The 25,408-nt window shown below is 63.4% G+C and overlaps 1 protein-coding gene across 2 annotated transcripts in view; it reads left to right on the forward strand.

The window, feature by feature from the left end:
* Positions 1 to 25,408, forward strand: part of RASGRF1 (Ras protein specific guanine nucleotide releasing factor 1) — a 100,289-nt gene that overhangs the window by 61,760 nt on the left and 13,121 nt on the right. The window contains exons 13-23 of one of the 2 annotated variants that reach the window (XM_047846822.1): positions 997 to 1,079; positions 7,237 to 7,485; positions 11,125 to 11,498; positions 13,310 to 13,435; positions 14,741 to 14,911; positions 15,420 to 15,526; positions 15,786 to 15,898; positions 17,612 to 17,672; positions 20,707 to 20,810; positions 21,946 to 22,030; positions 24,828 to 25,025. In XM_047846822.1, coding sequence (XP_047702778.1) covers positions 997 to 1,079; positions 7,237 to 7,485; positions 11,125 to 11,498; positions 13,310 to 13,435; positions 14,741 to 14,911; positions 15,420 to 15,526; positions 15,786 to 15,898; positions 17,612 to 17,672; positions 20,707 to 20,810; positions 21,946 to 22,030; positions 24,828 to 25,025 — 1,671 coding nt within the window. Of the gene's footprint in view, positions 1 to 996; positions 1,080 to 7,236; positions 7,486 to 11,124; positions 11,499 to 13,309; positions 13,436 to 14,740; positions 14,912 to 15,419; positions 15,527 to 15,785; positions 15,899 to 17,611; positions 17,673 to 20,706; positions 20,811 to 21,945; positions 22,031 to 24,827; positions 25,026 to 25,408 lie in introns of those variants that run through there. The other variant, XM_047846823.1, reaches the window with a different exon arrangement.

Here is a 25,408-nt window from a genome sequence, read left to right on the forward strand (position 1 = left end):
TTCATGGGTTCGAGCCCCACGTCCGGCTCTGTGCTGACAGCTCAGAGCCTGGAGCCTGCTTCGGATTCTGTGTCTCCCTCTCTCTCTGCCCCTCGCCTGCTCACACACTGTTCTCTCTCTCTCAAAAATAAATAAGTATTTAAAACTTTTAAAAATAAAAGCCCCCCCCCCAAAGATCTGGGGGCCCAGCCTTGACCGGACGCTGGTCCCCAGCACAGGGGGCAGGGCCGTCCCTGCTGTGCCAGCCTCTCCCAACTTCCTGGTGACTTTGAGCCCCCTCCACACACACATCCTCAAAACCAGGAGATTCTGAACCGAGAGGAAACCCTCCCATGGCAAAGATGTGAAGGTTTCGGGGAGGGGGGCAGTGAGAAGGGAAAAAGTCCTCCCCGCCCCCCGTCCCCTGGAAAAAAAGGTATTTTCATTTGGGTGGGGGCTGCTGCTTCGAAACAGAATATGGATTTGAATTTTCCGGAGGCTGAAAGGTCAGTGCGTCTTCCCCTGTGCAGGCAGCCTAACCACCCCCCGCCCGAGGTGGGAGCTTGGCCACGGGACCGCCCGCGGCCTCAGAGCATTGGCCGAGGGTGGATGGAGGACCCGGGGGGCAGGACAGCACGCGCACTCAGGGGCGTAGGGGGCCAGCCTCCGGCAGGGGGACCCCGACAACCGTGGCTCTGACCTCGCCCTTCACGCTAGACCCCCAGAGGTCAGCGACAGACCCCCCAGGTCAGGCGCCTCCTCTTGTGAACAATCTGGCTGCGTAGGAGTCATTGTCCCCGCTTTGAAGTCAGGGACAGGAGGCCCAGCGAGGTCAGGCAATCCCCCAAAGGTCACGGAAGGGGAGCTGACCTCCAGACACGGCGAAGGAAGGCTGTGCCCCACCCGCCCGTGCCTGGACGACACCCTCAGGTGCGCGAGGCCCCCGCGTCAGGCTGGGCACGCCGGCCGCCCCCTCGGCAGCGGCCGGGCTCTGACCCTGGGCCTCCCTGATTCCAGTGTGTGGACAACATCCGCTGCAACGGCCTCATGATGAACGCGTTTGAGGAGAATTCCAAGGTCACCGTGCCGCAGATGATCAAGTAAGTGCCCGCCGGAGCCTGCTCGCGGCCCGGACAGCAGCAGGGGCACCGGGCCGGCCGGCCGCTGGGCCTCCCCGGGGTGCTGGGCCGCGTCTGTGCGGTTTGGGGGTGTCTGCCTGTTTGTCGGTGTTGACTTAACGTCTGTTTGGACGATGGCTTTGGCTTAGTTTCTGTTTCATAAAACGTGGATTTTCGCGGCAGGCTGTTTAAACGATGGCACAGGTGAAGCTTCGTGCTGCCTTTTTTTTTCTCAAGTGGCTATTTTTCTTCTTCTAATTACGAAACGAGAACACTGCAGAAACACGGGCCGCGGAGCCGCAGTGTTTGTCTCAGCAGGTGCAGGGGCGAGGGGGCTGCAGGCCACCCCGTCCGACCTCCCTGGCCACTGGGCCTGCTCCTCCCCCGGCCCCTGGCCTCACCCTCCTCCTGCCCCGTCCTGGCAGCGGCCCGCGGGTCCCTGACACTCTGGGGGCCTCGGGCGCACGCTTCAGCCCTGGCGTGAAGGCGTCTCTGTGCACACAGGGCCGGGGAAGCCCAGGCAGGGTCGTGCGCGCAAGGTGTGCTGAGCGTCCCGGCGACCCCGGGAGGTGGCGTTCGGCTCCGTGACGGCACAGCGGGGGCCAGCGGAGCCTGAGGAAGGTGTGAACGTGAGGGCAGCATCCCGGTCCCCAGCCCTGGCTCCGTGTGTCACGACGGACGGTGACGTCACGTTTCCGAGCTCGGGCTTTGCGCGAGATGGCGGGAGATGGCGATACCTCCTGGATTTGTGTTGCTGGGGGTCCGAGGACGTGCGTGTTTATCCTTTACGTGCAGAGAGCTGGTGGTGGTCCTGCAGTGAGCGTAGACGCCTCCGACGGCCCGCTCGGGGAAGCTCAGGTGTGCCTGAACCTGCGTCCTGAGCCGCGTTCCCCGTCAGCCCGCTCTCGGAGGGCCCAGCGCAGCAGCTTGCTGACCCAATCTGTGCTCTCTGATGCGACGAGACAAAAGGGAGGGCTGTTTTCACGAGCAAATTAAAATCACGCGGAATTAAGGCTGAACATAGAGCAGAAGCCCACTCGTCTGCCCAGGACGCCTCTTGAGGCTGCAGAAGTGAGCGAGGTGTCACCTGTGAAGGTGAAAATAGTGACAGAGTGCAGGGAACGTCCAAACGGAAGGGACGTGCCGAGGGCACACAGCCCCCAGGCTCCAGGGGGAGCGGCCACGGTGGGCGGTCCTGCGAGAACGTGGGAGCAGCGGCGATCGGACGTGCTCTGTGCTCACCCTGCAGTGAGAGACGTGCGCGGGAAGTGATGAAACACCGTCGTGAGTCAGAGACGGAGTCGGGGGGGCGCTGGAGGGACCAGACATCTAGTGGCGATGTCACCTGGTGCAGTGGGCAAGATGCCCTTGAGAGGGGACATCAGAGCTGACCATGAGGGTGGTGGCGGGGAAGGGCGCTCTGGGAGGAGGGAACAGCATGAGCGAAGGTGCAGAGGCAGGAAGGCCCGTGTGTGTTGGTGACGATGAAGCGCCCCGTGGGGCTGAGTGGGGGGGAGAGGGCGCGTCGTGGAGGTGGCAGCCTGCACGGGAGCGGCGGCTGTGTTCACAGCCAGTCGAATGGTGCAGCGCGTCTGTTCTAAGCCCAGTGAGACACAGGGGCACCTGGGGTCTCCGTCAGTGAAGCGTCTGACTTTGGCTCAGGTCACGATCTCGAGGCTCGTGGGTTCGAGCCCTGCGCCGGGCTCTGTGCTGACGGCTTGGAGCCTGGAGCTGCTTCAGATTCTGCGTCTCCCTCTCTCCCTGCCCCTCCTTTGCTCACACTCTGTCTCTAAACATTTACTTTTAATTTTCTAAATGAAAAAACACATGAACACGGTGAGACACTGGTGTGGCACCTGGTTTACAGGGTGTCACCGTCCTGCCCTGGCCCCAGCAGCCTTCCCTGCCGACGGGTCGGCGACAAGCCGGCCCAGGTGGCCCCACAGCGGGGTCCTGGGCCAGCAGAGCGCGAGCTGTGTCCGGCACCCTGTGTTTCCAGGCCGGGGGGGTGGGGGTGGGGGGGTGGGGAAGAGCCAGAGTGGGCGTGGCCAGGCGTTCACACTGAGTGTTCCCGTGCCTCGTGCCGACTGTGTTGTGAGCGTCTGGTGCCCGCTCGGTCCTTCCATCCTCAGCGAGCGTATGTCCACTGTGTTGCACGCTGTTTGCTCGTTCGCCTGCCCTCCTCGTGTGTTTTCTCATGTTTTCTAGCACAGGTGGGCTTTCGTAAACAACACGGTGCCGTGTGCCATGAAGGGGGGGCGAGGGGACAGGCGGAGCCGGGATTTCCTCTGTGGCTCTTAGGGCTGCCCCGGGTGGGGACGGGCTCCCCCAGCTGCCACTCTGGCAGGAAGCGAGTGGGGATCCGTGGTGGCCAGGGGACAGTCCCCGTGTATGTCCCACACAAGCCTGAGTTTCTGGCACGGTCCCCACATCGGACTGTGAGTCAGGAGGGTCCTGACTTGGGGTCTGCGGGACAAAGAGGCAGGAAGTTCGGGCCCTCTGGTTGTGTGGCTGCTGGTGGACACGGGAGAGGGGGGTCCACAGCCACGCAGAGAGCTGAGGGGTCCCACTGCTTCGGCCCCGACTCCCGGGCACTACAGCTCGGCCCCAGCAGGGGGCCTCCAGGATGGGTAGACTCAAGGTGAGCGCCCTCCCGGGAAGGGGGGTGATGCACTGGGGTCTCACCAAGAGGTGTGGGGTGCGAGGTCAGGACGTGCTCACGCTGGGAGGGGCTGAAGACCCCTTCTCACAGGGGCAGACATCTGGCACATGGCCTGCGAGGGAATCATCAGAATCGGTGCGTCTTTCCTGGACTCGCCCACTTTACAGATGGGGAGCTGAAGTCAGGGTGAACAGAGACCCTGTAACCAGCAGTGATGGCCAGTTTCAGAGGAGAAGGGGGAAGGGAGGGGGCTTCTAGCCTTCTCTACCCATCCAGTGGCAGAAGGAGCCCAAAAAGAAAGTGCTAGAAGCAAACAGCTGCCCGAGGGGCCCGGCAGCCCCCGTTAGGGTGCCAGGCCTGTGCTAGGCACTCCGGGACACGTGAGGTATCGTCCAGCTGTGCAGGAGCCCCCCAGCCCCAGGCTGAGCCCTTCCCACCTGCAGACACGGTCTCCTGTCCGCATCTTCCCTCCTTCCGAGCCGGGTGCCTCTCTGTCCCCTCGTGTGCCTGACACCCTCTCTCGCCGCTTTAGCCCTTAGCAGCGGTCTGAGCTGGGGGAGACCGAGCGCATCGCTCGGCTGATTTCCGAGCACCCAGTCTCTTGGACTCAGCAGTCTTCTCTCTTGCTTCCAGGAAATCTTTCTCATCTTAGATTATCATGCATTTTCCTGAGTCGTGGCGAAACCCCACCCAAGATTTTATAAAGCGTCTGCCTTTCGGCAAAGTTTCCTTGGAGGGTCCCCTTCGTGCGTCTTCAGGAAGGTCTCCAAACCACGTTGCCTTTCCAGGCTCTGTGGGCTTCCCATGTTTTCTCGTCCTGAGAAGCAGTCCCCACTCGATAAAGGTGGTTTGCTTACCCATGGATATTTCCAACCCCAGGGGCATTTCCAAAGAAGGCCCTTAAAGGACAGCGTCTGCACCCCTGACAGAAAGGCCCCCAGAAGTGCCCGTGACATCCATGGGGGGGACGCTCGATTACCTCCCGAATGAGCTGGGCACCGCACAGCATTCTGGGCCCACGAGGCACGGACTTCATTGAATATTTGCAAAAGCGCTGTGAGGTGAACCTTGATATTTCCAGTTTACAGCTGATGAGACCGAGTACCTGGTCTGGTGCCACACAGGAAACAGGGCTGACAGGTGTCATTTGATTCCAAGCCTCGTGTCCTCCCCTGTTGTGCGACGTGTTCTGGCCGTGACAGCCTCTATGAGCTGCATTCGTATTTCCTTAGATTTCTTTTCCGTGGAAGCCCATTTCGCTGATTCCCAGGCTTATCCTTTTAGCAACGTCACGTATGAATTTGCTCGTTCAGGTACCCTTCTGATCATATCCCACCAGAACACAGGCCACTTAGGCAGCCTGCTCCCCGTGTGTAAGAGCGACCAGAGAAGGTACGGTCACCAGTGCGGAAGGACTTAGGGCAAACAAAACGTGAGGAAGGAAACCTAGGAGGCCCGGCGGTAAATGCACTTGCTGTGTCCCTGCTGGAGCGAGCAGTACGCCTGATCCCAGGCGTCTCGCGGCCTCGACAGAAAGGAAAGTGTGGGTACAGAGGTTCGCGGTGTCCAGAAGTGGGAGCCACCGCTGCCCCGGGGCCGTCGTGATGGAAATTCACTGCAAGCGCGAGAGAGCGCCCTCCTGTGGCCTCGGCACCCAAGGGCGCTGCTGGCTCCCACCGCCCCGGGAGAGGCCGCTGACCTCCGGCCTCCGCCGCCCCAACCTCAGGTCCCTGCCCTCAGGCCCCCACGGCCTGGTCGGCTGCACCTGACGCCTGCCCGAGGACTGAGCCGTGCTGCCTCCAGATCCAATGCGGAAGGTCCCAGAAGAAGAGTGGAATTGCTTCAACTCAGGTTCCCTGCCAAGCAGAAATCGCTTCAGCCAGGGGTGCAGGACTCGGGAAGGTCTGGTCCAGGACACCTGCCCAGCGCTGCGGGTCTTACTTTTAGGGAAGTACCTGAAGTCCAGCCATCTGCTGCTGGCTAGGGACTGACCTTGATACTTTGATAGGCAGCCGGGTGGGAAGTCAGGGAGGGTGTGACCTGCCCCGAGAGAGCTGCTAAGAAGCCCCCAGGCTGGGGTTCAGGCTTCATCCTTCGTGGCTCTCAGGAGCCAAGGGGGGAGAGAGCGGCCGTGCCGGCTGCCCGGAGAGATCACTGGTAGGAAAAGAAGTAGCATTTTCAGACAGAAAAAAATCAGACTCTTGGGGACATAATCAGTGGTTTGTTTACGTGTGTGGACTCTGGCTCACGGGGGCTCATTAGGGGCCGTACGGCCCCTGATTTTGATTTGTGAGTTCATTTTCTGGAGGGATGCATCTGTGAAGATCTCGTAGGGCCTGGTGGAGAACCACAGCCTGTGGCAGCTCTGTATCCCCTGTCTGGGGTCCCCAGGCCACAGCGGTGGCACTTGCTTGCGTGCCGGAGCCCCTTGGAGAGCAAGCAGTGTGTTCTCGGGGGTGCTGAGCTCCCCTCCCGCAGAGCCTGGGCTAAAACGGGGAACCGCCCTTCGATAGATTTTGGGTAGATTTTTCGAGGCCACCTTCCAGGGTCTCAGCCTTCGTGGGGGTCTCACTCCGGCTCCCTTCCCTACAGAAACCCAAGACGCTCGGTATCTACGAGCAGCTGATGCCCCAAAGGCACATAAACCATCAGCTGGTTTCCAGATTTCTCTGCAGTTTTGACCTCTGGGAATCCCCCGTTCTAGCTTTTTTGTGCTTATTTGGTTTTTACGGAGATGTAATCCACGTAACACACAAGTCAGCATCTCCGCCCTGCAGTTCAGCGGGTTTTGGTGCATTCACTAAGTTGCGCGAGCTTCAGTACCGCCTCATCGCCGAATGTGCCCGTCACCCCTCAGCAAACCCCACGCGTGCTGAGGGCCGCTCCGGTCTCTGCCGCCCCCACCCCTGGCGGCCAGCAACCTGTGCCCCGTGTCTGGACGTGGCCATCTGGCACACTTCCCATAAACGAAGCCCTACAACACGCGGACTTTGTTTCTGGATTCGTGCACTCGGCCTGTCCCGACCCCGCCGCACAGGAGCACCTGTCAGGACGCCACTCCCTCTCGCAGCCGAGGGATGCTCCGTGCGGACGGACTCCACCGGCTTGTTCCGTCACCGGCTGGCAGACCGCGTGTTGTTTCCCCTCGGGTCGGTCTGAAGAGCGGAGCCGTGAACGCTGGTGGACGGGTTTCTGTGCGAACAGATTTCCCTTTTATCTTGTGAGCTCAGCGACACGTGCTTCGTAAGCTGGCCACGGGTCGTCCAGTGCGTCTGGGGGTTTTCTGACGTCGGGCATGTGGGATGCCGTCCGGAGGAGGCAGCATCTGGCGGGGGGTCGTCCTCCGCACAGGAGGCCCGCGGCCCTTCGGCGCCCCGTCTGTCCGTCCGCCCTCGGCCGTTGCGCGTCGGGGAGACGGTGCCGGGTGGGCTCCTGAGCTCAGACCCCGTCTCCCCGCGGTCCTCCCTCGCCCCGCAGGTCGGACGCCTCCCTGTACTGCGATGACGTGGACATCCGCTTCAGCAAGACCATGAACTCCTGCAAAGTGCTGCAGATCCGCTACGCCAGCGTGGGCCGGCTGCTCGAGAGGCTGACGGACCTGCGCTTCCTGAGCATCGACTTCCTCAACACCTTCCTGCACTCCTACCGCGTCTTCACCACCGCCGTCGTGGTCCTGGACAAGCTCATCACCATCTACAGAAAGCCCATCAGCGCCATCCCCGCCAGGTGCGTAGGCCGCCCCCGGGGACGTCGGGGGGACCGCAGACGTGACATGTTGAGTGCACGTGGGCACCTCCCGGGGCCGGGGGGCTGTCTCTCCCTCACCCTGGGGGGCTGACCGGCCCCCCCAGCTGTCTCTCCCCTGCCCTGGGGGGCCGACCGCCCCCCCCAGCTGTCTCTCCCCCGCCCTGGGGGGCTGACCGCCCCCCCCAGCTGTCTCTCCCTCACCCTGGGGGGCTGACCGGCCCCAGCTGTGTCTCCCCCACCCTGAGGGGCTGACCGCCCCCCCAGCTGTCTCTCCCCCGAACTGTGGGGGCTGACCGGCCCCCCTCAGCTGTCTCTCCCCCACCCTGGGGGGCTGACCGCCCCCCCCCCAGCTGTCTCTCCCCCGAACTGGGGGGCTGACCGCCCCCCCAGCTGTCTCTCCCCTGAACTGGGGGGCTGACCGGCCCCCCCCAGCTGTCTCTCCCTCACCCTGGGGGGCTGACCGGCCCCAGCTGTCTCTCCCCTGAACTGGGGGGCTGATCGGCCCCCCCCAGCTGTCTCTCCCCCGCCCTGGGGGGCTGACCGCCCCCCCCAGCTGTCTCTCCCCTGCCCTGGGGGGCCGACCGCCCCCCCCAGCTGTCTCTCCCCCGCCCTGGGGGGCTGACCGCCCCCCCCAGCTGTCTCTCCCTCACCCTGGGGGGCTGACCGGCCCCAGCTGTGTCTCCCCCACCCTGAGGGGCTGACCGCCCCCCCAGCTGTCTCTCCCCCGAACTGTGGGGGCTGACCGGCCCCCCTCAGCTGTCTCTCCCCCACCCTGGGGGGCTGACCGCCCCCCCCCAGCTGTCTCTCCCCCGAACTGGGGGGCTGACCGCCCCCCCCAGCTGTCTCTCCCCCGCCCTGGGGGGCTGACCGCCCCCCCAGCTGTCTCTCCCCTGAACTGGGGGGCTGACCGGCCCCCCCCAGCTGTCTCTCCCTCACCCTGGGGGGCTGACCGGCCCCAGCTGTCTCTCCCCTGAACTGGGGGGCTGACCGGCACCCCCTAGCTGTCTCTCCCTCACCGTGGGGGGCTGACCGGCCCCAGCTGTCTCTCCCCCGCCCTGAGGGGCTGACCGCCCCCCCCAGCTGTCTCTCCCCTGAACTGGGGGGCTGATCGGCCCCCCCCAGCTGTCTCTCCCCCGCCCTGGGGGGCTGACCGCCCCCCCCAGCTGTCTCTCCCCCGCCCTGGGGAGACTCAAGGGCACACGTTGCTCTCTGCTCCCTGCCCGCACCTCTGCACTGCCCTCCTGGAAGCACAGGGCCGCCTCTCTGGAAAAGTCGGTGCTCCCCACCTTCCCGTTTCAGAAAGAAGGGGAACGGGAAGAATAACGAGGGTCAGGGCAGCGGAAGGAGGCGGACAGGCAGAGACTCCCGGCCCGCCCCTGCCAGGACCTGCTCTGGAGGGAGGGGCACACCTGGGCTGGCGCAGCACGCGGAAGGCAGGCCACCCTCCCGCCCCCAGCTCAGCCCGCCGGGACCCAGAGAGGCCAGGAGACTCGCCCCAGAGCCCCTAGAAGTGCAGGGCTGAGTGAGGGCCCGAACCCAGGGCCCTGGGCTTGTCGGGGACGCCCGTGACCGTGCCTGTGTGAGTCTGTGTAGCAGGCAGGGGGCCTGCCTTTCCCTCCTCTGCCCTGCCCTGCCCTGCTCCACCCGCTGGCACCGTGAGCCCCGGGTCCCTGCCGGGGGAGGACCCTGAGGGCAGGCACAGCCCGGGTCACAGGGTCAGCACTTGCCGGAAGAGCCAGCCTCGGAACCTCGGTCACGGGGCTTCGCTGACAGGCAAACCGGTCCTGCTGCTGGACACCCGGCCTCTTAGCTGAACGGAAACCTCCACTCCCACGTCGCCGAAGGGTTACCGGTCCGGGGCAGTACTGGGCGGGGCAGTACGCCTGCGGCCCAGAAGGGGGTGCGTGGGGAAGGTAGCTAGCAGTCTTCATGCAACACAGGGAAACCGAGGCAGAGTGATGGGCCTGCCCTGCCATAGACCGAGTTCAGGGACCGGACCCGGGCCCCTGAGGGACCTCACTGGTTCAGGGGGACCCGTCAGGAAATGGGAGGGACCAGCAGGCCCCTCTGAATGCCCCTCACCCCCTGGGTGACACTTGGGGCCAGAGCCTCAACTCTGGGCAGATGCTGTGTCCCACCAACTTCCCAGGGCCACCGGGAGGTCCAGCCGGTCCCAAATGAGAGCCCAGGACGTGAGGAGGGGCCGTGAGGCCTGGAGGCCCTACCCATCCCCCCGCCACCCCACACGTCTGCCGCCAGGGCAGCCGACCTCCCAGAGAGCACCCGCGCCCCCAGTGCCTGTGCTGCCCGCACCCTCCTCACTGACCACCTGCCCCTGCCCTCAGGGCTGGGCTCGCCTCTCCGCTCTGAACTTCCAGAACCCCAGCAGTCAGCTTCCAGGGGCCCCGGGAAAGCCGGACAAGCTACCCATCCAGGCTGAGACACGTCCGCGAGCTGAGGGGGTCATTCCTGGGGGCCCGGAGGTCTGTCCTGTGCAGAGCACAGAGCAGATACGTCCTACGCGTGTGTCACCCGCTTCCAGCCTGGCCCTGAGGCGTAGAGGCACGACCAGGGTTGCCGGGAGACCCGCTTTCCACGCCCCGCCCCGGGTTTGCCCCAAGGCTGGCCGAGCGCCCTGGTGGGGCACAGAGGACACGGGGCTTGGAGCCTCATCCTGTCTCTGAGTCTCAGCCTCTCCATCCCTAACCCCCTCAGGACCTGTGTGAGGGTGAGGTCAGAGCACGAGGGGTCACCAGGCCCGGGTGGACAGCGCCTCGCCTCAGACCCTGCTGCTGACCGGAGGGAAGGCGCAGGGGCGCCCGTAGACCCACCGTGCCATGGTGGGCACACCCCGGCCCAGACCACGAGACGGGACGCTTGCACACGCACATGTCCGTCCACAGCCCGTTTCGGCACACCGCCCCTTGGCCCGTGTCCATGCAAGTGCACCTGCTCGGGGGATTGGCCCGGGTGTCAGGGGTCCCGAGGGTGTCTCCCGAAACTGGCTTCGCCTCTGGGGGCCTGAGCCAAAGGACACACGCAGCCAAGGAGCGAGAACAGCAAGGGTGTGTCCCAACGCTGTGTGCCCCCCACAAAAATACTGGGAAGTTTTAGGCCGAGGGCACACGCACGTTCACGGGGCGGGGCTCGCCTGGGGCACACTTGAGCACCGAACCGGGGCAAAGTTGTTGGGAGCCACCAGAGCCCAGGCCAGAGCTGAGTGACGTCCCAAGGACGGCAGGGCCTGGCACCCTCGATTCCGCTCCTGGTGATCCTGGCGTGGGTGCTCCCGGGGGCTTAAATCCTGCAAACACAAGTCAGGAACGTGCGTCAGGCCCATCCCTCCGTCCGAACGAGCACCGGGAGTTGTACCAGCGACTTACCGTCCCTGAGACGACACTGTCCCCGGCCCGGCGGCGTCTGTCTGTCCCTCCCTTCTCCTCCCTTGAAATCGTGACGTCCCAGGGTGTGCCCCGCCATCGCGGTGCCTCGCACGTGGTTCTGGGAGGAGTGTCCCCAGAAGAGAGGTGCCGGGCGCCCCGGAGGCCGGGAGACCCCAGGCCTGGGAAGGCGGCCGGGCCCGCTCTGACCGTCTGCTTCCGTCCCCCGCCCGCCCAGGTCCCTGGAGCTCTTGTTTGCCAGCGGCCAGAACAGCAAGCTTCTGTACGGCGACCCCCCCAAGTCCCCGCGCGCCACGCGCAAGTTCTCCTCGCCGCCCCCCCTGTCCATCGCGAAGACGTCGTCGCCCGGCCGCCGGCGGAAGCTGTCCCTGAACATCCCCATCATCACGGGTGGCAAGGCCCTGGACCTGGCCGCCCTCAGCTGCAACTCCAATGGCTACAGCAGCCTGTACTCGGCCGTGTCGCCCTTCAGCAAGGCCTCGCTGGACACCAGCAAGCTCTACGTGTCCAGCGGCTTCGCCAACAAGATTCCGGACGAAGGCGACACGGCCGCTGAGAAGCCCGAAGAGCCCTCGGCTCTCAGCAAGCAGAGTGAGTGGGCGTGCGGGCTCCCCCAGGGCGGGAGGGACTTGGGGGTCCCGGCCAGATGCTGGAGGCGGGCAGAGTCTGGGCAGGAGGAAGCCAGCAGACGGACAGGCAGAGACCCCCAGGGCGTGGCTTCATCCTGCGTCTGTCTGTCTGAGGGCGGGTCCCGGATCCCGGACCTCCGTCAGGGCCCGGTAAGGAAGGGGTCACCGGACCCGGCTCCCGTCCCCTGGGGTCCACAGCGAGCTGAGGAACAGGACCCCACGCGGAGATGTGTGCACCTGATGTGTTGTGCTGGAGAGATATTCGAGGGGCACAGGGAGTGGGCTGGGAACGCCGTCTGGAGAGTCAGAGAAGGCTTTCTGGAAGGCCCACGATGTCTAGACTTTGACCAGGAGGCAGGGGCACGGTCTAGGCAAGGGAATGCAGTGGGCAGGACTAAGCGAGGAAAAGCATTGTGTGCTCAGGAACAGCCTGAGCCCAGCACAGCTGGGACGCTGGGTGTGGGGGCAGCATAGAGACCAGGGGCACAGGCTGGCAGCCCCCTCCCCTTAGAGCCCTCCGGACCATTCTGGAAGGCATCTGTTTGGGTGGCCGGTCCGGCTCAGCTCAGCGCCCCCAGCGCTGTCTTGGTTAGCATGTTTGTGCCTGTCACATTTGGAAATTTGACATAAAACAGGCATGCACGCGCACACCCCTGGGCCGGCCGGTCCCTAGGCCCTGAGGAAGGGGCCTTCGAGAAAGACTTTGAGGGTGGTCCGGATTCCTCTCCTGTGCATCAAGACGGGGGAGGCAGGGAGCGGCCCCGGCAGGGACACAGCTGGGGAGGGAAGCTCCCGGAAGGCTCTGTCACCAAGTGACATTTACCGTGATACATACAGTAAATGGCTGATGGGTGCGTCCGAAGGTCTGTAACCGAGGGACAGCCCGCTAGAAAGCCCCAGATGCCATCCTGTGGGGGCAGAGGACAGGGTGACCATCTGACATCAACCCTCAGTGAGTCCAGGCCTCTCGCATTTGGAAGCTTGACATAAAACAGTCCTGAAAGGTGATCTCATTCCTGACCAGTGACGGAGGGGCCCCAGAACCTAAGTGCGTACCAAAGTGTGTGTGTGTGTGTGTGTGTGGACGTTTTCTTAGGGTCTGTAGCTGACTCGGTGTCTCCAGGGCCTCCCCTCCCCCCCAAGGTCTCGCTCACTGCAGCTGGGGAGACCGAGGACCAGAGAGGCGAGGGTACTTACCGCGATGGCTGTTCCTCAGCTGGACTTTAATACACTTCATCCCTTTTCCCCAAAGTGTGTAACCCTGGAGCGTCCTGAGTCTTGGGAGACGAACTTTGCACCAAACCGGGACGCTTTGATAGTGAACAAAGGCGTGGGACGACAGGGGCCAAGCAGGGCTTTCTGGGCAACGCAGGGTGGATGATGTCCCCAAGATGCTTCACACGCACACACGTGTGCTCACGCACATGCACACACACGCACGCGCACAAGGCTGGGACGCGGCACCTCGATGCTCGGCGTGGTCCGTGACCAGCCACGGGGCATCGCCCTGGAGCATGTTAACGGGGCGACCCACCGGGCCCACCCTGACCTCCGGGTCAGCACCGGCTCCGTCGTGAGGCCCCCGGGCGTGGGTGTCAGGGTCTGAGAAGCCCACTCGGAAGGCCATGGTGGAGACCCGCGACCCCGCTGGCGCAGGGAAAGGTCCTCGGCGGGTAAATGCAGACCTGCGCAGCTCCGCTTTGGTGCCTGGAGGCCCAAAGCTGATGGTGGACGACTGTGGGAGAAACGCGGCCTCGTCCCCCCTCTCCCCAGGCTCAGAAGTCTCCGTGAGGGAAGAGTCGGATAACGAGGAGGACCAGAGTGAGGACGGGGACACGGAGGCGTCGCCGACCAAATCCCCAACGACGCCAAAGTCGGTCAAAAGCAAAAACCCCTCAGGTACCGTTGAGCATTCCGGAGCCACGGACGGCAGCCCAGGTGGGGAGGGGACGGCAGGTCATGCCGGGCACAGCGAGCGGGCCTCCTCTCCACGAGACACACGACCCGAGTGTCTGCCGCCGTGTCGCAGCCCCCGGGGCCGCTGCAGGGCGGGGACACGGGCTGCTCCTCCCCGTCTTCACGGTCACCCTGACACGGGCGGGCAGGAGGGGCCAGCACCGGTGCGTTCACGGGGGACCCAGGTTCGGGTGTCAGTCGAGCCGTGGGCCGGGTCCTGTCGCGGTCGGGCAGCCTCGTGCATCGAGGTCGTGCCCAGTTACCGGACGAGGGAGCAGAGTCCCCGCAGGTGTGACCGCCCCGCCCGAGCCTCAAGGACCCACAATCCCGAGGGCCTCCCGTCCCCATGAGGCACTCACTGCCCACGAGGCACTCCCACCTCACCTCCCCTCCCGCCTCCAGCCCCGCTATGGGGTGAGCCTGAGCCCCGAGCACCCCAACCGTCCGGGCCTCCCCCGAGTCTCAGAGCCGCTGGGTCGTGGATGCCACGGCCCCAGCAGATTCGCCAGAGCGCACATCTCAGAAATAAGCTTTTTGGGTTTTCGAGATAAAGCACGTGCCCCACAGGGCAGGAGCTCCGTGCTCTGTCCCGAAGACGGGGTGCCGTCCCGAGACCTGGAGGAGTTTCCAGAGTCACGGTTGCTGCTGTCGCGGCTAAAACCTGAGCGCCAAGTTTCGCTGGCACACACATAGCATTTCACCCAAAACCACGGACTTGCACACGTTCTCTCCTCTACCCTTGACCGCTGTTTGAAGTAGGGACTATTGGCCTTATTGTCCGGAGATCACTGAGACCCAGAGAGGTTAAGCAGTTCACCGAGGCCACACAGCTGGCAGGACAAGGACTCAGAGCACAGGGCTCGCCACACCCCACCAGTGAGCCCATCAGTATGAACGACTGATGTCAGACTTGGGACGGGTGACGCGTTCATCCTAAATAGCCTGCGATGGTGAGAATGCTGACGACACAGTCCTCCAGCGGCCTGGGCCCTGCTGAGCCTGAGAGGTGACAGAGCAGCAGAGAGGAGGGCCGGGCAGCTGGCGGGGCCTTTCCCATCCCAAGCCGGCCCTGAGGGTGGCCTGCCCCCTCCTCCGGGGATGTCAGCAGCCGGACCCCCACCAGCACCTGCTCGGGGGCCGTGAAGGCAGCCCGCCCGTCCCGAGGCTGCTCCGGCTGGGGACCCTGGTTTTCTAACCGCCGAGAGCTGGACCGTCAAAGGCTGAGGACTGGCCTTCTTCCCTCCACAGAGTTCCCCCTCTTTTCCTACAACAACGGGGTGGTCATGACCTCGTGTCGGGAACTGGACAACAGCCGCAGTGCCCTGTCCGCGGCCTCTGCCTTTGCCATAGCAACGGCGGGAGCCAACGAGGGCGCCCCCAGCAAGGACAAGTACCGCAGGATGTCCCTGGCCAGCGCAGGTGCGTGGGGGCGGCTCTGGGGGCAGCAGTGGCCACCACGGCCCCGGGAGCTGTCCCCCTTTGCCTGTGCGCGGCTCGCCGCCCCGGGGCCTTGGCTGGGGCCGACCTTCCTGGCTCCCGGCTCGGATAGCCCTGGCTCCGCCCATCTGGCCCCGCCCCCTGGGAGACTTGGCCCCAGTAAAGCCGATGCCCGTGGGAACCCGCCCCCCACCCTCACGGCACTGGTCCCGTGGCAGAGGTGGAGCGCGGCCGGGAGATCAGAGCTTCCAGCAGCCCGGGCAGAGGTGGGTGTGTGCCCTGTATCCACTGAGACTGCGTGGGCTCCAGTCTCGCTGGCCACAAACCCGGCGGGATGTTCGATGTCTTCCTGCCCCTGCCCCCACGCCGTCCACCCACCAGCCACGGAGCGGCCCGGCTTAGCCACACGTGGCTGTTGAACCCAGACGAGAGCCAAGCTGTGCGTCTTGTCTTCACGTCCCCTCTGACCCTCCACCACGCCTGCCACCAGGGTTTCCCCCTGACCAGCGGAACGGAGACAAGGAGTTTGTGATCCGCAGAGCGGCCACCAACCGGGTCCTGAACGTGCTCCGCCACTGGGTCTCCAAACACTCTCAGGTGGGGGAGGGGGGCCCCGGCACTGGCCTCTGCGAGCAGCGGGGAGGGCAGCAAGGACACCAGGGGACGGGGACCTGGGTCGCCCCACCTGTGTCTGCAGCAGGGATACCAAGTGGGTCTGCACCCCAGGGTCCCGGCCCCGGGGTGCAGCCGCCAGGGAAAACAGAGACGGGGCAGAAACACAGCTCGGGCTGGTCAGGGGCCATGGCAGGGCAGCGCTAGAGTAGTGGCCAGCGCCGTGGCCCGTCTCCCCCCACAGGACTTTGAGACCAACAATGAGCTCAGAGGCAAGGTGATCAGCTTCCTGGAGGAGGTCATGCATGACCCCGAGCTCCTGACCCAGGAGAGGAAGGCCGCGGCCAACATCATCAGGTAGGGCGGTCGCGGCCCCGGCCGAGCACCGCCTGCACGCGGCGGCAGGGGGATGGGGGGCCGGGCGGGGCCCTTCCCGGGCGCGGTGGCCTCCGTCCGGTGTGCAGGGGAGCATCCTTGGGCTGCTGGGGGGAGGCACCCGGCTTCTGCATCCAGGCCCCCCGGGGTCCGTGTGTCCTTGCGCCCCTCTCCCGCCAGGCCCGGGATCCCCTTGTGGCGGGAGCCGGGCCGCTCTGCATCCACACCTGCCAGGTCCTGTCTGGTCTGAGCTCCCTTTTACGGCAGCCCCTGGGGGCACCGGGCTGTGAAGTCTTAGTCAAGGTCAAACAGAGTTTTGCCCTCGCCACCCGCCCCCCCCCCCCCCCCCCCCGCCTCTCCTGCTGGGCAGTCGGGAGTCAGGTAGCCTGTCTGAGCCAGCGAAGCCGGTGACTCGCTGTGGCCTCGACGGACCCCTCCCTCAGCCTCGTTTCCTTCCTGTGAAATGGGTGAGCAGCACGCACTCCAAGGGCTGTGGTGAGGCGGGGGTGAGGTCACGCTATCACTTCTGCACCTCACCGGTGGGTGTCATGCTGCTCGTCTGGCTGACCTGGTCCGCCCCCAGCCCTGCCCGGGGGCCAGGGCTCAGGGCCCGGGGTCAGGTTCCTCCTCCCCACTTCCTGCCTTCTCTGCCTGAGGCCTCGGTCTCTGATCCCCACTTGCAGCCACTTGCCTGTGGCCGGAGTCTCCTGCCCCCCTCCTCCCACACCATCCACCTTGCTTGCCCGGGGCCGTGCCGTCGCTTCCCGGGGTTTGAAGTCCCTCCGTGTCTCTCAGGCTTCTCTCACCCTCAGCAGCCCCTGCATCCGCATCCGCACCTACGCCACACCTGCACCCGTGTCACCCACACCCGCGCGGCCGGCCCCCAGGCTCTTGGTCTCCCTTCTGCGCGGGAGCGTGCTGGGCCCCCGAGCCCGCTGACCAGAGCCCCCTCCGCCTCGGGTGCAGCGAGAAGACCTGGCCGGCGTCGGGGGCCCTGCTGGGAACGGCGCGTGCACAGGCCCCGCGTTCTCTGTGCGATGGCCTCCCGGGCTAGAAGTTTACGTAAAATGCCTCCTGTGGGGCGGACATCCAGTCGGCCCGAGTCTGCCTGCCCACGGCCCGCGAGTCCCTGGCGTCACCCTCTGCCCCCACCAGGGCCCGATGCCCACTCCGCCATCCCCCGCCGCCTCTGTCCCTCCGTCCGAAGGGCTCCGCAGCTCTCCTGCCCGCTCTGCCCTCGGGGCCTGGAGCTCCTTCCCCACGTTCATCCTGTCATTCCACGGCTCTCCGCGAGAGCCCGGCTGCAGGCCTGCCCTGGGCCGGGGCCGGGGCCAGAGCTGCGGGGTGGACACATCAGACATCACCCCGCCCTCGGGCTCCTGGCCGGGGGTGGCCCGCAGCCTTCCCAACACCAGGACACCGGGGGCTGAGAGCACAGGGGCCTGGGGCTGATGGAGCCCGGGAGGGTCAGACAACGGAGTCCTGGAGGACAGGCCATCAGGGGAGGTTGTGACATGGGAATGGGCGGTGGGCTCACAGCACAGGAACCACAGAGCAGAGGCAGGTGGGGGGGGGGGGGGGGCAGGTAAAATAGGGGATCTAGGGGGCGCTCACCCCGTGGGGATGGGGTGGGGCGCCCCAGAGGTGAGGGGGGTAGGGGCCGCACGGGGCTCACCGCGCCGTCTCGCCCCCTAGGACTCTGACCCAGGACGACCCGGGTGACAACCAGGTCACGCTGGAGGAGATCACACAGATGGTGAGCCGGGCCCCCTGATGGTGCCCAGTCCCGTCCTGTGCCGGCTCCCCAGGGCGGGCGTCCCAGAGCACACAGGCAGATGACTCGGGGCAGCAGAGACCGGTTCTCAGAGTTCTGGGGGCCAGGAGCCCGCGAGGAAGGTGGCGGCTGGGGCCCGGGGGACAGTCCTGCCCGCCTCTTCCGGCTCCTGGTAGCCCCACGGTCCTCGGCTTGTGGCCGTGAGTCTCTGATGCCTGCCTCCTCCCTGTCTTTCCTCCACACGACTGTCCCTGTGTCCACACTGCTCCCTCTTACAGATGCCAGTGCTGTTGGATCAGCCCCCCACCCCGTGTCCTCATCTCACCCGGGCACATCTACGAAGACCTTGTGTCCAAATGAGGTCGCGTCCCAGATGCCAGGGGTTAGCAGCACCTCTGTTTCGGAGGGAGGAAATTCGGCCCGTGACACTCCCGCCCCTCCTGTCTTCACCTCTGCCCCCACCCCAGCCCCTCAGCTCCTTCTCTGCTCACCTGTCCCTGGAGGGGGCAGGTCAGAGGTCAGGCAGTGGTCGGTGCGTGCTAGACTGAGACGCGAGGTGCTCTTCCCTACGGCAGCGAGTTCACGTCCTCACCGCGTTCACGACGAGGCGGCTGAGGGTGGGGGAGGTGACGGGCCTCACCTGAGGTCACGGTGTCAGCTCAGGGGGAACTCCAAAGTGGGCGCTGGTTCACACACCTCACCGCCTCATCCCTGAGAGGCAGGTGCAACTCGCCCTGCCCGGAAACGGGGGAGCCCAGGGGAGCTCGGTGCTTCCCACAAGGAATAGGGGGCTGACGGTGTTCCACGCCATGGAGGGGAATGATGGTCTCACGTGCTCCCAGGGCCTGGCCGGGCCCACTGCCTTCTCCGGGTCAGGGATGTGCCCCTTGTGCCCCCCAGCATGCCACCGTGAGCCACCCCAGAGTCCCGGGCCCCTGCCACCACGGTGGCCAAGGAAGCTCAAGGCAGACTGGTTTTGACCCCCCTCAGGTACAGGCGGCCCCCCCCCCAATGCTTCCTCACCTCTCAAACCGGCTGACTGACCTGTGCTTTCTGCACTCAGTGTGGGGACTCAGGACTCGGGGCTCTGGGCCCACGGCTCCCCCCCTCCTCCTGACTCCAGGCCCTGGGCATGGGTGAGGCCCCCTATGAGGGATCACCTGCCTACGTGGGGCCCACGTCCTGCCCCCCGAGCGCACTCCGGCTGGTGCCCCCGGGCAGGGAAGTTGTTCATGTACAGTCACCAGATCGACCCTTGGGGCCAGGATGCTGGGTGGACCCTGGGAGACACTGGCTCCTTCCTGGAGCCTCTCTGCAGGGGCTAGACCGCACTCGTCCTGTTTCCCACCCGACCAGAATGTTTGCCTTCGGGAGCGGGAGAGCCCTTGTTCCCGGCGAGCAGCCTGCAGCTCTTGGGAACAGAGCACCGCTGAGCCGCCCTCAGCCCCGCCCTGACTTGTTCCCAGTGCCCTGAGAGCTTGTGGGGGCACAGCCTGTGTGGACGAGGCCCCCGTGGCCTCACCAGAGAGCCCAAGAACTTTTGCAGTGAAACTTTGACAGGCCCCGTGACAGGTGGAGGAAGGTGGAGGTCTGAGCTCTGGTTCAGGGTCCCCTTCTTTCCTAGGTGACCAAGAGGGAGCAGGGTCCACTTGCTGAGCAAATCTTCTGGCCAAGTCTCTCTGCCCCTGGGCCGACCCCCACAGGCCTCTCCCCAGCCGAGGCCAGCCACTGGCCCTCAGCCCTGACGGATCAGCTATCCTGGGCCCTCGGAAGTGGGCTGGGCTGCCCACCTGCCTGCCGGGGGCTCCGCCCCATGAGGGTCCTTACCCCAAAACACCCCACCCTGGGTGGCATCTACGGCTGCTGTCCCCGAGTCCCCATCGCCTTCCTGAGGACTTGTCATCCCTGATGGCTTCATGTCCCCACACTCCTGCACCCAGGCTTCTGGCCTGGGGTGACTGTGCCAGGGGGACGCGTGGCTATCCCAGCACGCACACGTGCACACGCACACACACGTGCACACGCAGACGAGAGAGTGAGTTCCTCTGCCTCCCTGCATTCTGTCTCTGCCTGGTCCTGTGTCTCTGGTCCTTCTGTCCCAGTGTCTGGCAAGGACCTGGCAGTATGACCCTCAGTGACGCTGCTCAGGGAGTGGGAAAGAGGGAGGGAGGGAGACCGTCTCGCAGGGATGGCTTCCCCCCTTGAAACGGGATGGACCCCATGCCCTTGTGATGAGTGCAGCTCGGGGGGCTCAGCCCAGCCCCGGGGGCCCCTGGGGAGAGTAGCTGGCCCCTTCGTCCCACGCGGCCTAGTTGGAGGTCGGGGTGATCCTTGTTGCTGGTTCTTCTGCCAGTGGACACAGGCCCCTCCCAAGGCCAGCAGACTCCCTCCCCTCCCTTCCACTGCCACCGCCCCCCCGGAGCCAGCAGACCTTCCGTGAGGCCTCCCCATGTCCACCTCTTATCAAATCCCTGCCACGGGGTCCTTGGACCCCTCGCAAGTGTTTCCTGTGGCCAAGGGGCCCAGGTGGTGGCACCTGTAAGGGTAGTGTCCATGGAAGCCCCCAGAGACGTGAGAACCCCAAGACGAAGGCCAGACAGCCACCTTCTGGGCCCAGGACAGGAACACCGCCCCAGGAGGCTGTCACACCTGTGAGCCCACACCTGCTGATGAGTTTTAAAAGGAAAGGTTACAGAGGCGGGTGTGGGTGCAGACAGAATCTGAAGGAGGAGACGGGTCGCTGGGAGGCCCCAGGCCCCAGGCCCAGCCAGTGACCCAGTCGTGATCCTCGGGAGCCTCTCTTGTCTCACTCATGCTCTGGGGCAAGGTGGACCCATTGCAGGGGAAGCGGTGACTCAGGAGCACGGGTGCACACTCGGGGCACCGCGAGGTCCCGGCTCCCTTTGCCCTTTCCTCCTCCCCCTCCCTGCACACGCCAGCCACCCGCTCACCAGGGGTCACAGTGGGGACGTGTCCAGAAATCGGGAAGGGCCTGACTCAGGACTTGCTCCCTCAGGCAGAGGGCGTGAAGGCAGAGCCCTTTGAAAACCACTCAGCCCTGGAGATCGCCGAGCAGCTGACCTTGCTGGACCACCTCGTCTTCAAGAAGATCCCTTACGAGTGAGTGGGTGCGGGTGCGGGTGCGGGCCCTCCCTCCTCCTCCCTGGGAGTCGGCTTTGGCTGTGCCCCGGGAGCACGTGCAGGAGGCTCCCAGAGCCGCGTGAGTTCTCCGCAGGAGGAACAGAAATGTGTAAATGCGCGTGTCTGTCGGCAGGCACGAGGGAGGGTCCTCTTTGCCGGCCCCAAGGGCCCACCTTACTGTGAGCTGCACGCGCACACACATGCGTGCTTTTCCAGAAGCATCTCCGGCTCCGCATTCCTACTCTGCAGGTCTGGGAAAGGAGTGTGTGTGTGTTCCCCCCCTGGGAGCAGAGCGTGGGGACAGCCCCGTGGTCTGGTGCACCTGCCCTGGTTCTCAGTTTTCACGTTTATGTCTGAACTGGGGGCAAAGCTCCTTGTGAGTCACTGTTGCCGTGAGTTCCTGCCAAGGGCCTGAGAAGAGCTTCCCGAGATTGGTGTCTCTGGGTCTGAGGCTTCTGGTCCCTGCTTTCCAGAAAGGCGGCCCCGCCTGAAACTCCCCAAGGCCCTCGCTCGCGAGCATGGAGGGTGGAAACCCGCCCCTTCCCCCAGATGCGAAGCAGGTGTCACTGCCGACAGGCTCCTTGTGGGAGAAGAACCAGATTTCTGGAACACAGCTCACTCCCCTCCTGCCCACGGTGCCCTGCCTGGGTCCCCCACGGTCACAGCCAAGCCCGGAGCTTCCCTGGGAGGCTGGGGCCGTGTGGGGGGGTGCCGTGAGGTCGCCGTCCCGGAACACAGCCGGCTTGGCCTGCAGGCCCCTCTGTCCTTCCGCTCGGCCCGTGTTGCGCCTCTGTCCCTGTCCTGCAGACAGCTTCTGCACAGACACGCGGAGATACGAGTTCTCCGTCACAAGCAGGGTGCAGAGCGGACTCGGCCGTGACCGCGCGCTCACTGCCACTTCTCTCCTCGTGTCGGCCTCACGACAGCCCCGGGAACAAAATAGTCACTGATCCCATTTCACAGATGAGGGAACTGAGGCCGCGAGCCCAGGGTCCTGTCCTCTCCGGGGCTCTACAGAAAGTTGCTCCCTGAGAAATTAGAGCCTCCAAAGGCAGAGAAAGCAACGCCATCATCCGTGCAAACCTCACCCGCCCGGTGCCCTTCCTTCCCGCAGGGAGTTCTTCGGACAGGGCTGGATGAAGCTGGAGAAGAATGAGCGGACCCCTTATATCATGAAAACCACGAAGCATTTCAACGACGTGAGTACGGTGGGGGGGGGGGGGGGGGAGGGCGGTACCCTTCTGTCCCGGGTTTTCCTTCCGCAGGCCCCTCGGGGTGCCAGGTGGAGGACAGGTTCCCCGCGAGGCTAGCGCCCGACCGTCTGCGGTTTGTGTGCACCGTGACCTCACGAGCCCTAGAGGATGGGGGCTGTTACCCCACGTTGGTCTAAGGAAAGCCGGGCTCTCAGGGCCCTTGCCCTGGGGGCTCCTGAGTCATGTCCGGGAGGCAAGGAAAAGTCCTCCCCCGGCACGAAGCCCGGCCCCGGCCCCTGAACCACAGGCCCTCGCGCCCAGCCTGGAAAGAGCCCCGAGGGCACCTGCGCTGGCCTCTAAGTTCCCCTGAGCTGAGTCATCCCCCCCAAGGGAAGGCCCTTGAGGAAGGAGCTGCACACGATTCCACTTGTCCTGACCTCCTGGCCAGGCTCCCTGGTCAACACCCACATCAGGGAGGGTCTGCGGCAGCGGGAGGAAAAGAGAGACACGGCCACGCTGCAGCTTGGGGTCAGGACCCCCGTAGGGCACCCAGCAACAGACAGAACCCAGGCCACATGTCCAGTTAGAGACAGTGCGCGAAGCAGGTGGGCAGGTCCTGGGAACGCGCAGCAGCCCCGGGCGGCAAAACCCGGTCCCTCGCCCTCCCCCCGACTCCCGTGTGCGCCCAGGACCGAAGTGAGCCAAGGGCATGAAACCAGTGTTTGCTGCCCGTGTGCGGCATGCCAGGCACTGTGCCCAGGGCTTTGCAAGCATGGTCTCATTTACCCCTGTTATTCCCACTTTGTGAATGGGGAAACTGAGGCCCAAGGGGGGTCAGTTTCATCCCCAACATCACACGGCAAGACAGCCTGCCTCCGAGGGCCGCCCTCATCACCACCTGGCGTCTGGCCATCTCTCTTAGAATCCGCCCTGTCCCTCAGACACAGAATGTGCACCTCCGTGGTGGTGACCATCACGGCCCGTGGCTATTTCTAGATCTCTCCCCGGCTGGGTCTGCAGCTTCCCACGCCATTGTCTTACTGAGCGGCACTGACCAGGCTCTCCGGGATCAGGGCGAGGGCAGAGTGGGGGGGCACCCCTGCTGCCCACAGCCCCCGTGCGGCAGACTTGAGTGCAAACATCGATGGTGAATCTTGGTGTTGGTTCCGAAGAGAAAGCTTCTCATCTTTCCCCGTTGAGGATAATGTTTGTTTCTTTATCAAGTTAAAGAAATTCTTCTCTTCTTGTTTGCTGACGGTATTTGCCACAGATCGGTACTGAATGTTATCAAAATTGTGCGCATCTATTGAGATGGTCATGGCTTACCTCTTTTAAACTGTTGATGTGGTGAACGACGGTTACAGATTTTTCTCTAATGTTCACCCTTCCTTTCGTTCCGGGGACAGACCTAACCTGGTCGTGGCACGGCAGACAGGTGGATGTGTGATTTGCGTTCTTGTATCGTCTGCATTTGCTTTGGGTATCAAGGTTATACTGGCTTCATAGAGTACGTTGTAAGATACTCCCTTTTTTTTTTCTATTTTCTGGAAGGTTTCACAGAGATATTCCTTTTAAAAATTAGTATAACTTGGGGCACCTGGGCAGCTCAGTTGGTTAAGCGTCCGACTTCAGCTCAGGTCATGGTTTGTGGGTTCGAGATGCACGTCGGTCTCCGTGCTGACAGCTCGGAGCCTGGAACCTGCTTCGGATTCTGTGTCTCCCTCTCTCTCTGCCCCTCCCCCGCTCTCTTTTTCTATCTCTATTCCTCTCTCTTTCTCTTTCTCTCTCAAAATTAGTAAATTTTAGAATTGTTTTCAAGAGTTACAACATATGTACCATTTCATGTTTTCATTCCTCCCTAATTCTCTTCAGTGGTTTTCCATTCTTAAATAGTTTTACAAGCCATCCTTTGGACATACATCCTTCAGAAATTATATTTGAGAAGATTTCTTGGCAGTAAAGGCCTACAGTTTTCATTCACCTGCACATGTCCTTTTCTTAATTGTTTATAACAAGTAGTCTTCTTTTTTACTTTTTTTTAATAATTATAAATTCATAGGAAGTTTCAGAGAAGAGCACAGGGTGAGCCAGCTGCTGCCCCAGCTCCGTGTGTTTCTTGCTCCCTGACTCCCCAGGTCCCGCCCACATCTGATTTGTGCGTGTGTGTGTGTGTGTGTGTGTGTGTGTGTTCACTGAGGGCAGGGGGACCTCTGCCACTTTATATGTGAGCCCAGTGATGACACAAGGTATGGGTCCCCTCCAAGCCCCAGACGTGTGGGGGAGATGGTCTCGGAGCTGGGCTCCTCCTGATCCTTCCAGGCGAACCGTGGGATCAGTTTGTCAAGCCCTCAAGAGAGCTCTCATTGTGTGTTTTATTGGGTCACGTTGAAGTCACGTATTAGTTTAGAAAAATGGCATATTTATATTCTCCTTTGGGAATTGGATCTTGTTCTTCGTAATCCAAACCTTTTATAACCTTTGGTCAATTGTTTTCATGCAGCGTCTTCGGAAATCCTCAGATATTTAAGTTCTTAGGTAGTTTACACATTCCCATTGGAATTTTGAGAATATTTTCCATGGTGTTTTCTAGTTGGTATTGCCAGTGTATAGGAAAACTCGTTATTACGTGTCGAATGTTTAACCAGCCACCCTCATGAGCTCTATTAGTCGTCCTGGTAGTTTTCCAGTGTATCCTTTTGGGATTTTCAAACGGGCAGTCATATCATCTGCAAGCAATGGTGATTTATCATCTCTGCAATACTTAGCCTCTTATTTTTTCTTGTCTCATTGCATGGGCTTAAAGATCAGTAACTTGATTGCTTCAGAGATCATCCGCAACGAGGACATCAACGCGAGAGTGAGCGCCATCGAGAAGTGGGTGGCCGTGGCCGACATATGCCGCTGTCTGCACAACTACAACGCCGTCCTGGAGATCACCTCGTCCATGAACCGCAGCGCAATATTCCGGCTGAAAAAGACGTGGCTCAAAGTCTCCAAGCAGGTGCGGCGGGAAGCCGGCGCCATCGCCTGCCTGGGGCCGGGCTGGGGCCGGGGCGCCAGAGTGCTGGCCTCCGGACATCCGGAGGTGGGCAGAGGACAGGGTGGAGGCCAGCGCTTCCTTGTAAGCCCTCTTCCGGGAGAACCTCTTCTCCTGTATCACCTGAGACCAGGTATCAGGCCCGCATATGTGGTGCTGGGACCCATGAGACTTTAATTCCCACTTGAGAATTAATACTCCAAAGACGAAGGCGGAAGAGTGATTACTGGTCCCGATACTCTTGTCCTTGGGTTGGGACAGAAGGGTGGACGCCACTCTGGATCTGCAGGGTCGCCGGGACGGGGCCGGACGAACTTGTAGATCCCTTCCCAGGTCTCTGATTTCTC

Source organism: Prionailurus viverrinus, unplaced genomic scaffold (genome assembly GCF_022837055.1).
Source record: "Prionailurus viverrinus isolate Anna unplaced genomic scaffold, UM_Priviv_1.0 scaffold_40, whole genome shotgun sequence".
Classification (NCBI taxonomy): Eukaryota; Metazoa; Chordata; class Mammalia; order Carnivora; family Felidae; genus Prionailurus; species Prionailurus viverrinus.